At 28.4% G+C, this 13,006-nt stretch overlaps 2 protein-coding genes across 2 annotated transcripts in view; one reads left to right on the forward strand and one right to left on the reverse strand.

Annotated features, from left to right (window-relative positions):
• The first annotated feature begins 258 nt into the window (after positions 1-258).
• Positions 259-3,667, forward strand: LOC113373528 (X-ray repair cross-complementing protein 6). Its single transcript, XM_026613819.1, has 12 exons — positions 259-394; positions 471-686; positions 864-1,062; positions 1,347-1,483; positions 1,550-1,827; positions 1,953-2,188; positions 2,366-2,546; positions 2,633-2,727; positions 2,784-2,923; positions 2,997-3,137; positions 3,291-3,416; positions 3,554-3,667. Exons 2-12 carry the CDS (start codon positions 471-473, stop codon positions 3,665-3,667), a joined length of 1,863 nt encoding a protein of 620 aa, XP_026469604.1. The 5' UTR covers positions 259-394.
• Positions 3,668-12,385: 8,718 nt separating this feature from the next.
• The window catches only part of LOC113373529, a 30,018-nt gene continuing 29,397 nt past the window's right edge, over positions 12,386-13,006 (reverse strand). The window contains exon 7 of the mRNA XM_026613820.1: positions 12,386-12,704. Within this exon, the coding sequence (XP_026469605.1) occupies positions 12,411-12,704 (294 nt within the window). The 3' untranslated portion in view covers positions 12,386-12,410. The remainder of the gene's footprint in view (positions 12,705-13,006) is intronic.

Genomic DNA, 13,006 nt, shown 5'->3' on the forward strand with positions numbered 1-13,006 from the left:
CCGCCCGATAAGGCGTATCGTTCTTTGTGCGGCCGTCCCATAAGAAAGTATGCAAAAATCGGCCCCGGCGTGAACGAGTTAAAATAAATAAATAAAATATTATTTTGTACTTACCTAAATCATATTTTCACAAAAAAACACACTTCAATTTAAATTCTATTTAGATTTAGGGTTATTATGATAAAGAAACTTGTTCACCCAAGTAATAGACAGCACAGACTGTTGATATAACACTAGACAATATAAGCTGTCAGTGTCATGTCAGCCGTCATGCGACCGCCACACCAATTTGACGTTTGAGTCCGTTGGGTGGAGGCAAACTTCACTATTTTTGATTAATTTGATTGTATGTGTCAATATTCTTTATTCTCAATAATTATAAGATACGAACAAGGTAAATATTCTCGTTGTATTAGTAAATGAATTTGCATGATCAGGATAATAATAAATTAAATTGGTTTCAATGTTAGATGTCTACCTGGAATCCAGATGATGTTGATTCTGATGAAGAAACATTGGATACTATAGGGCATACTTGGGGCCTCAGAGATGGTGTGATTTATCTAATTGAGATCTCTGAAAAGATGCTTGAGGAATCAGAGGGTGAAAGTTCACATTTTCGTACATGTATAGATTGTTGTCTCACAACTATGATGAATAGAATTATTAGCTCTCCAAGAGACCAAGTAAGCTGAGATTATATGATTGATATTGTTCTTTATATTAAAAATTATATGGTAAATTTTCCATATGGCAAAATTAGAATAAAATTTATCGTATTAAGATAAATAAGATTGAGTTTATTCGAGTTATTGTTCACAAACAGAAACTGCTATTGCAAGACTTATGCATTATATTGACAGGTTGCTATAGTTTTATATGGAACACGGAAAAGTCCAATGCCAATAGGATCTCATAATTTCAACCCTGCTTCTATTCCCGTAAATACGTCAGTTTACATGGTTCTGCAAGAACCCAGTGCAGAAAATATAAAATGGCTTCAAGGAGTTAAAGAAAGTCCTGATTTGAAGAACTTTCAAGAAGAATATGGAGTTTCTAGGGGTATGTCATTTTAATTCATCAAGTAAATATAATTGCATTGAACATTTTCTGATTAAGTTTATATTAGAATTATATGTCATTCTTAATGTGCCAATAATGCAATACCAATTTGTCATACAACATGAGTATGATATTGAATAGTTATGATAAGTTCCTGATCTGAGACAATAATCTAAATAATTGTTGAAATTTGTCAATTACATAAAAACTGGAATGTAACCCCTCATCTAAGTAATATGTCCACTCCATATGAAATACATCAATTATTTTATTATGCATTTTAGATTTTGCAATTGGGGATGCTTTAGAAGCATGCACTTACTTGTTTCGAACTAGTGAAGTCAAACTCGAAACATCTACAATTATTTTATTTACAGTTAATGACAATCCACATCCTAATAATGAGCATAAGAAACAACAGGTACAAATATAAAGTATGAACTACTTTTACATAATTCTGCAATCATTTTTTTCTTATCTTTAATAGGCAATTCGTAGAGCCCTTGATTTATCAACTTTGAGAATAGATCTTGATGTCATACCTTTGTCAAATGAATTCAATTGTGATCATTTTTACAAAGAACTGATATGCACTGCCATGCAGCTAGATCCACTTTGCTTTAGAATGCCAGAACCTCAAACAACATTAGAACGCTTACTCACAAGGGTTATAAAAAGAGATCATCGACATAAGTGTATTGTGAGAGTAAAATGGTTTTTGGGAGAAGATCTTGCGCTAACTGTTGGTGTTTATAATATATGCAGGTAAACACATGAACAGTAAATATACAAATTTATTAATCAATCTTTGTTAATGTTTTCAAAAAAAAAAAAAGTCTATTAAAATTAGCAAATTTTGTCAATTATTGTGTTATGGTTTTTATATTTAGACCTACTCAGCAGCCAAGGAAGATACATCTAGAAAGAGATACTAATGAGGTAGTAACTGCTGTACAACGTTACCATCATGTCACATTCAATGAGTTTAATGAAAAAGTAATTGGAGAACCAGTGCCTGCAAACAATCTTAGACTGTCACAGTCTTTTGGAGGTGCTGACATTTTATTTCTTCCTGAGGAAGTTAAAGCAATAAAAAGAATAACTGACCCTGGTTTAAAATTACTTGGTATGAATAGACAAGATGAAACTGAATTATGCATTATACTAAATAACAATTATGGGGCCAATTTTTCGGTAAAATAGACTGTATACAGCGTTACATATATTTTGACCACAATATACTAGAGATATAAAATACATCATAGTAGCTGATAATATATTTTCATATGCACTCGATTTGCAGGTTTCAAACCCATTTCTACTCTTCCTCTAGAATATTTTTTGAAGTCATCATCATTTATATACCCAATTGATGATATTTTAGAAGGTTCAGGAAAATTATTTACAGCTTTATTAGATAGATGTGCTGCAAGAAAAGTAATGGCTATTTGCACATTTACTCCGAAACGTAATATGAGTGTTTGGTAAAATATATTAAATATTTTAATATCAAAAATTGTTCAAAATCAATCTCAAGAAGCGTGAGTTGATAGAATTTTTTTTCTTCTAGTTTTGTTGCTTTAATTCCGCAATTAGAAGAAGTTGGCCAATACGAATTGCAGTTAAAACCACCAGGTTTTCACCTGGTGTACTTACCTTCTGCAGGTATGATAGTAATTATTAAATTTATATTAATATGTGAGATAATTTTTTTTTGTCAGAAAATTTCAGAAGCCTCAACTTAGATGGTGAAGGTAGACCAGTGCATGTATCTGACTATGAGAAGGATATCATGAGCAAAATCATCAATAAATTAAAATTCAAATATGATCCTTTAAATATTGAAAATCCAAAACTACAAGTTAGTGATTGAATAATTATGTTGAAGGAAATATTTAATTGGAAATATTTTGAAAAATCTTATATTTTACCAGACCTTGTATTCACACATTGAAGCTCTTGCCTTAGATCTTGAACAACCGAGAAATATTGAAGATAGTACTCTGCCAGACTTGGAAATTCAAAAACGTTTGCTTGACAATTTATCTGAAGATTTCAAGCAAACATTTGGAGATGTAAGTAAAAGTAATTTTAATGAACATGAGGTTAATATCTGCACCAGTTCATGATGTCGATGTTAATTGATTATTAAATAAGTATCTGAAATTGTCACAGTCGCAATTAATCTCATAATAAAATTGTAATTATTGAATTTATTTTATTTTAAGGATGAACCACCTAGGAATAGCAGAAAACGACCTTATACTAATGCAGATTCTTCCAGCTCAACTAGCAAATCATCTATCGACGGAAATGACATTTCTCAGTTGCAACAGGCTATTTCAGATGGGCAGGTATAATATATCTGTAATTTCACTGACAAAATAATTTAAAGTATAGTAGGGTTTAAAGTTTCAAGTGTTGTATAGTTAAATATCAAAGCAACATTAATGTGATGAATTTATAGTACAATTTATTATTATATTAATAGGCTAACAAGTTAACTATCTCCCAGTTGAAGGAATTTCTTAAGCATAAAGGTGTTCGCGGCATTACTGGCAAAAATAAATCAGCTTTGATAGAAATGGCTAATGAACATAGATGAACTAATTGTGATATGTATATAAAATATATTAATGCTAATAAATTTAAATATCATATCCAAGTTATTTATTACGAAGGGTTAAAATATTGTTGAAAGGTCAAATTATCAGAGAAGGTTTTTAGATGATAATAATATTGAAATTTAGGCATTTTGGAATATAAATGAAATCGATCAACATAAAATAGTTAGATCAATACATTATAACATTGTATACTGTTACTTACAACTAGTGATGTGCAAAGTCGAATCAAGTGATTCAAATCATTCGAATCAAGCCTTTAACGACCTGTTTCGAATCAACTCGTATCAAGCCACGAAATATTTACTGTGATAAAAAATGTATGAACTTTGAAATTTTTCATAAATATAAAAAAATGTTTTAATTTAGTTCAATATTATAATAATATATAAAAAAAATAATAATAAATAACATAAACATAAAAAATAAATCATGCGAGCCATCCGACTTTAATACGCTTGAATGTATCACCCGATTCCAATCCATTTTTTATGACTTAAAGCGATTAAAGTCATAAAAAATGGATCGACTAACTATATCATCCGACTCCAATCGACTTCATATTACTCAAACCGAATCATTCGACTCCAAGCGGCTCGAGCGATATGACTTCAACCACTCAAGATTATGAAACGAGTTTCGGGAATCTTTCAATATAATTCTCTTTTGAAACAATTACTTTTGAAACACCAGAAAGTCAGTTAATCATATTTAACTTCTGATTATGTAAGTATTGACAAATTCACATTAATGAAATTAACTTTTAGCTTTCACTTTAGATGCGATCCTTTACTGATTATATAGTAAAATAAACAATCGACCTATGATTCCAAATATAATTTTATATGCTTTAGTGATGCAGAATTGTTTGTTAATCTATTATTGTAAATTAATTTGAAAATATGTCGCCCTCAAAATTAAATCATTTTTAATAATTTTCAGAATATACTTTTTGATAGTAATTTATGTTTACAATTTCTACCTTGTCAATTATATTGGTTAAACTTTGGTATATTTAACATAACAATTTTGATTATAAATTTTGATCACATTTACTAAATAAACACATCGATGATTTTGTCCTTATATATACTTGATTTGAGTTGATTCGAATCAGGTTTTTTTTTCTGATTCGAATCATTCGAATCAGGAATTTTTATTAATTTTCAGAATATACTTTTTGATTGCAATTTATGTTCACAATTTCTGTTTTGTCGATTATATTGGTTAAACTTTGGTATATTTACCATAACAATTTTGATTATAAATTTTGATCACATTTACTAAATAAATACTTCGATGATTTTGTTCATATATAGACTTGATTTGAGTTGATTCGAATCATCACTATTTAAAACACTCGTTACTTTCCAATATGTTTTATTAATATTTAACAGTATAGCAAATATCATAATAAATAGGTATATGTTTATTGTAATGTAACAAACTAACTGTGCGATAATAAGTAAACAGTATAATGACCAAAAATGATGTATAAAGAAGTGAGAAGACAAAAAAATTATTATTAAATAATAAATATAATATTAAAAAATAGTATCGATGTAAATAACAGTAAAAAGTTATTTATTTAACGAATAAAACTTGGATATACAAATATAAATAGTTAATAAAATAAGTAAAAACTATTCACAGGCGTTAAGTTAAATAATTAAATTTTGCGCTATTTTTTCATTTAGTTCGTTGCCAACTTCTGTTTTTTTTTTGGTAAAGGATCAGTTCTTTTCTCTCCATCGAGTTGTCTACTTATCATCGCCGGTAAGATCTTAGCACGTTATTATTCCATTTTGATCGTGATCTTTGGAAATAGATCTATATTACACCCGAAAAATTTCGTTATCGGTTTTGTGTTTCAAATTTTATTATGATCAATATAGTCGATTATCAAAGTGAAAAGTGATTTGTTTTAAACACGTGCTTTGCATAATGTCATACGACATGCCATCGTTATATGTCGGAAATATTTACCTGAAACTGTTGATATTGCATTGTTAAATAAAATTATCTTTTAGAACATATCAATGGAATTTTTGTATATTATGTCGTCATATAGCATAAATATTAATTAAAAAATATTTTTTGACGTTTTTTGCCAGAGTTTTCTCATTTTAGAGATAAGGATCCCAGAATGTTTATAAAATAAAGTTTAGTTACTGATGTGTTTAATTAGTGTAAAAGATCAAACTATCTAAACAATATATGGTGATTGTTCGCTGTTTCCCTTTTACTTCGAAAGTTGACTGTTAATCAAGATATAAATTGTTGGCGTGTTGGTGAGTGATAATTTTAAGGTATGATACCATTACATTGATTATATTTTAGAAATTAGCAATTATTCAGCAGATACAACTCACCTAGTTGCCGCTATGCTTTAAATTTTTATACAAAATATTAACCCTTACGGGACGGCACCGATTTCAAAACAATCTACTGTACCGGCTGTAAACTTGATTTCATTGTGTATTAATTTTATAATATAATTTTATTTTTGATCATTTTGTGGGTTAGTAATGAATCAGGTTATTTTTCTTAAATCCTCGAAAAATAAAACTTTTTCTTTGTCTTCATTTCAATCGTCGTAGGTTACCAATATGGGTTAGTAATGAATATGATAGTATAAACTCCACTTGAATATAAATATATAAAATTTATTGACTATAAAAATTAATGATATAAAAAATATGACAAGTCCATTTGTTTTTTTCCAAACACTAGCCTGCTTGATCCCCACAATTTTTTAGAGAATGGTTCGAAGTGAACCGTGCCCTATTGCCGAGTATAGTATATTATCCTAATATTATATTTATATACACAGATTTTACACAGGATAAATAAAATGTATATTTGTTTATTAATTATTCCTTTTGGTTTATTAACATTGTGTTCCTCTGACATCGACATTCGTATTCAGGTGGACGCATATATGAGTTCCTCGGCTCTAACGACTGCCTTCGTCGAATGCATATATGAGTTCTTCGACCAGGATTTGCGTAAGACGCATATATGCGGCGCTCGTCCTCAAAGTGTTAACTCTTTGTGTGAGGCTATTTCAGGCTATTTCGTAAACAATGACTCAGTTTGCATCGAAACTTTAATAGATTACATATAGCAGTGATAAACAGTATTGAGATTTTCGAAAATCTCAAACATTTCCATCGACATCGTTCTCAGACAATATACTGACTAATCATGATTAATCAAATAAATAAAGTGATAACTTTTTGAATATTAGTGCAAGTTTTCATTTTTGCAATGAACCCTAGCATTGTATCCCCATAAATATATAAATATATCAAACTAAATATTTCTTATTTACTTCTTATTTGTTTATTTTATTTACTCGATAATACATTTTTATTTCGACCAAAATCGAACATACAAATTGATTATAGAACAAAATATTATTTTTATGCGCTAAATATCTAACAAAGTATATATTAATATAAAATTTTCAATATAATGCCTATTTTCAATATGATCCTCTATTTTTTTAAAATAGATTTTAAAGATTGATAACACAATTGATATTGAAATAATCAAATATTGAATAATAACTGCCCGTAATCTAATTTATTACGTTTTCAATGAAATATAATTTATAGGAAATAGTGATGTTTGTTGCAATTAACCAAATCTTATATACAAATTTCTGTCAATGTTCAATGTTCAATAGAAACAGCTGCTTACATAATTACATAATTCTGCCTTTGTAAAAGTCAATTGCGTTTTCAATAATATATTCTCCAAACATATGAACATCAAAAGAATAAAAAATAATTCAATAACTTTTTGTTAAATGTATTTTAAATACATTTGCAATATTTTACATTAAATTTCTTATTACTCTACATCAATTCGTCATTTTATATGATAATCGGGTCCCAATTTGGTGCAGTTTTATTATAAAGTATTTTTCATTTATGTTTGATGATTGTCTCTACTTCTACATGATATAAATAATTGCGTATGAAACTAATATATATTACAGTGGATATATTTCCAAGTTAAATGGGTAGTAGTGAATAAAATATTAAATTAAGTTTCTAACTAACAAATGCAATATGACATTTTTTATAATTTCAATTACAATTAGGAATAATTGACCTTAATAATTACATTAAAGAAAATTCAATTATCGTAAATACGTCTTAAAAGAATACTTCTATATTATTCAAGATATGAAAATTGTTTATAGATAAGTTCTAAGTTATACGACTATTGGACGAATTTATGACATTACAAGTTGCATAAAACTATGCGATATATATCATTGAATAGAAATAGTTTCCTTTTTCTGAAAATTTATTTATAATATTTAAAAGTCGAGTTTTTACGTAAATAATAATATTTGACTTTTTGACATGTGAAAATTTTTAATACAAAATGGTTTAAATGCATTTAATCGTTCATCGTCGAGATTTGAAAAATTATATACAGTTATGACTTTATCATGGCCATGTAACAATAATTTTGAGAAAAACCTTCATATGAAATTATTATTATTGAACAAGGTATTCTGGTCTAAACTTTGTTTTTTTTTTGGAAATTTTTAAAGTTTAATCAGAAAATATGTGTTTAGTACACAGGATTTTTCAAAATTTAAATGATTTTTAGAGATTGCTCTTCCGTTTTTCTCGAAACTGTATTTTTCGATACGATACCCATAATTTCTTGACTACTACTGGACTGACTCACTTGAAACTATTACAGAGTTTTATTTATAAACTTTTATTCAGTATAATCTACGCTCATCCCCAAATTTAAATATTAACTAGTTTTAAAAAATAAATAATATAAAAAAAAGTTGTGAAAACGTGTGTTTTAAACAGTCGATATTTTGTAAAAAAAAATTAGCTAGATTTATAGCTTTTTTTTTCAATTATTTGAAAGGCTATAATTATAAATGTGGTCATATGCAAAGTTTTTGTTACCTGCCCTCATCCACATTTTCCAAACTTAAACTTTTTGACTATTTTTGATTTTTATTTTGTATACTTATTAAAACATTACTTAACTTGTAAAAAAAAGTTAGTTAAAGTATTATTTGCTTTTTTACGGCCTTTCCAAAAATGCATAAAATTCATGCCTTATTCAGACCAGAAAACCCCTTTAAGTTTGAAATCTTTTCGATGTTTCTCTACCGTATTTTTTTTATAATAATTAACAGCAAAAATAGTACAGGTTGTCTAGCATTTGATGCCGTGCTAAAAATATTATAAGATATTACCATAGTTTCAAACTTTGAAGATACTTTGAAGTAAATAATAGAAACTATGGAAATGTAAATGAAGGTAAATGCGAGATTTTATTCATAACAAAAATTCATTTTTGCTTTCTTTGTGATTAAGAAAAATGCATTTGACAATGCAGAAGATAGAAGTATGATAGATTTAGGAGTCATTTCTCCGATAAAATTCAAATGTTATGGCAACGTTATGTTACGGTCCTATCTTCGTATGAATTGGTAGTAAAAACTATCAAAAAGCAATGTACTTGCAATGCGGTCTGGCGTTTCACACATAAAACCGAACCTACAAAACGAACCTACAAAACGCACAAATGTAAAATGACAATTTTGTCACAAGTTCATCTTTCTAATATGTCTTTGGTTACATACACAAATACAAAGCTTTTTATTAGTTTTTAGTACCATTTTATATGAAGAAAGCTACGTAACATAGCCTTGCCATTATATTTCCATTTTATAGGAGAATTGGCCCCACTATCATTTTGATTTGTTTATCTGATGTGGGCGTACTATATATAGTAGAAGGGCTCATCAAAATTATTTGACGGTATAACCTAAATGAATATTTATAACCAAATTGGTAATTATTTCACTTTCATCAGAGCAATGTATAAAAATGTAAGCATATAACCTGTCGTTAATTAATTTTGCGGTCTCGTGCATCATCATCTTCGTGAATATTTGATGTCGCATTGAGGTGTTTATAGCAACCTGAATCGTCGTCTTACACACATACAATATTCTGTGTCGCTCTGTCGCGCTGCTTATAAATGGCTTTCTCAATGAATTAAATTATTTACTACATATTGATTTTATTCATCTAACAGCACCGACATTACCTTGTATTATATATACGAGTATATATTAGTACAATATAGTACAGAAAAAGTAGAGCAGCAAATGAAAACAAGCATTGGCTATTTTTGTTGTGCAAGTAGATGCCACAATGTGATCTTATAAGGACATTGAATGAAGATTTGTTCTATTTTACAGGCCAGAACTATTTATGTCACCAATCGAAGAGGAAAATCTATTAACATTTTCCAAAATTGCGATACGTTTGCAAGATTTAGTCACATATTTCGTATTTCTATTCAATCTACATATTTTTTTAATTTATTCTTTATGTCAATTACAATATCTTGAAAAATAACATTTTCGAATAGTTTCCGATAGATTTCATATACATCAATATTTAATTCCTGCTTTTGTATTTGTATCACTATTTTCGTGTATGAATATTATAAGTATAGATAACGTTCCATATTTATATATTGAACAACCCTTTTGCTACCAAAGTGTTTTTCGCTGCTGTACGGAACAGCAAACGACAACGATAAAAAATTTCTATCATTATCAATAAAAATATGTTGAAAAATTAAAATTACGCTTCTGGCAACAGAAAAATATAATACAAATCTTCTTATTTTCAATATTTCAATTGATAGTTATATTTCTTGCAGCACAGGCCAACACAGCATGTCGTCAGTAGTGTAGATATCGTTCATAGACGACACTCGTAGCAAAAAGGTTAATAAAATTCAATCATTCTTATATATTGCAACTGTTCTTATGATATAAATATAGAAGTCGATTACTTTTTTATACTCCTAACTAAAATTTAAATACATTAGACGAAAGTCAAGTAGTTAGTTATAAATAATTGTTATATAAAGAATAATATATTCATTTTACGTTGATATATCGAAATATTTCAAATAGCACCATAGAAAACGAACTCTTCCAGTAGATCAAATAGGCTCGAGCATGCAATTTTCATTTAATGCATCGCAAACAAATCACTTCATATATTTCGATATACTAAAACGTTAAGTTTACGGGCCAGTTTGTATTACCTAAGTTAATTTGGTGATATTTATTTATAATTAAAACTCTGTCATATGAAAGTGACATCAGTTATATGCCCAATAATGTCTTGATATTCAGTTTGATGCATTTGAAAAAACATTTTCAAGCATCCACACTAATATTGACTGACGTAAAATAGTTTATAACATTTTGGTTTAATATTGTTCGACATTTAAATATTGACAAATAATATCCATTAAAAATATTCGTCGTCTGATTGAGTACAACAGTTAAATCATATATCTAATGACTACGTGTTTGCATACTCGTTATGAAACTACTTAAAGAAATATTAGATTTCTACCAACTAAAATTATTTTACAGTTCATAAAATCTATACACTTACATTATAAACATTAAGATTTATATTATACAAATAGATTTTTTGTTTTTATATTAGATAAATATCACTTTAAAATATAATTTCACTAGCCTAAATAAATAATGATTTAAATTAACTTAGCTCTCAAGTATTTTTACATTTTGACGTTTCTAACGTTATTTCTTATATTTATGATATATTAATATAATATAGAATAAAATTAAATAAATAATGAAAGAACATGAATATTTTCATTAAAGTTTAAATTTGCGTTTGGCAACAGATCTTTAATTATATCACGAACAATGTGCTACACTTGACACTTCAGTTTATGGATTCGCTATTTTGTTATTATCAATTGAACTTGGATTCTGTTCATATCTGATATGTGTTATTTCACTTAGAATTTCGTAAAAATGTTTATTTAAAACTTATCACTTTGTCGATATAAGAAGATTGTTCAGTATTGTCGCAGAAATGAAACAAAATTTTAATTAAATAGAATAACCGGTAGTTTCCGAACAATTGACTAATTTTCTTTAAAATGTTCATACTCACAAACTATCCATTTAGGCAATTGTAAATATAATAAAATATTAAAGCTTTAATTCATTGGTCCATCTTCGTAATAGAAGTTAAAAATATGAGTAGATTGGTCAAATTTTATAGTTTTTCATATATTATACCTTGTATATTTTTTAAATTTTGAATGTTCGGAATGAATTTTATCTTTGTGTGGTGATACTATTCATTTCGAATAAAAGGCCGGTTTGAATAATTGTCATATCGAACGAGATGAAAACTTATAGTTTTTTCAAAATAATGGTGGGCGAATAGGCAAATTTGGTTAACCAGTGTGATCTTGTCTGACCAAGACGAATAGCATCTTCCAAAATTATTTCATTTTGCATTAGAACAAATAATTGATGTTATAATTCAGAGATTTAATTTAGTTGTAGCTTTAACAAATAAGGAATCTCAGGTGAACAAAATCTTCAACAGTTCATAAATATTGCCAGTATTTATGGTTCTGTAGATTTTGGTCAACTTTTCATTTAGAAAAGTCTAGTTATTTATGTTCTAATGGTCTTTGCATTGCCGCTTGTTGGTATTAGTTCGATATGTAATTCTCATTAATAACATTCTTATTCCTGTAAACAACTTGGTCGTCAGTGAGATATGATCCCAAAGGAAAAAGTATTATAATTGCATTGTATATTGTTATGCTTCGCATCAGTTCCTAGTTGTGCTATATTGGTCATCCATTCTATTGTTGATCGATGATGGTAATAACCAAAGGATCATCTTCCTTATCTTCACTAGGCCGTTCTTCAGGTGGCGATGGTCCTGAAACGCTTAAAGTAGGAAGAAGCGTTTGTATGTTGTCCGCCGATCGCGCCTTTCGGCACAACCGCGATTGTGATCCGTGTCTTCTCATGAATTCGATGGTCTCAAAACCTGGTCCCTCAGATGATATAAATATCGCTGAATTGATTCGTGATCGTGGACGGTTTAGACTGGAAACTCCATCGTCCAACTCACTTGGGCAACAGTGGGCGTGCTGCAATTTGATATTGCGGAAAAATTATTATTTTGAAATATAGATTCACTTACTTAATGTATATTGAGAAGTAACAAGTCACAAAAGCAAGCAAATATTAATCGATAAATAGAACATTTAAAATATGGATACATGCTGAAGACATAACAATGGACACCAATGCCATAAAGGTTAAGGTTTAATGACCTTATGTTTTTGCAATATTGGGAACAGCTTTGTACTTTCAAAACAAATATATCGGAAGTGAAAATTTAATCAGATGATCAGAAATGTTATAAACAAGAACAAAGTTATGATTACAC

This window comes from Ctenocephalides felis, unplaced genomic scaffold, assembly GCF_003426905.1.
Source record: "Ctenocephalides felis isolate EL2017-DRISC unplaced genomic scaffold, ASM342690v1 CF-g0.4_SCAFFOLD_01604, whole genome shotgun sequence".
NCBI classification, from domain to species: Eukaryota; Metazoa; Arthropoda; class Insecta; order Siphonaptera; family Pulicidae; genus Ctenocephalides; species Ctenocephalides felis.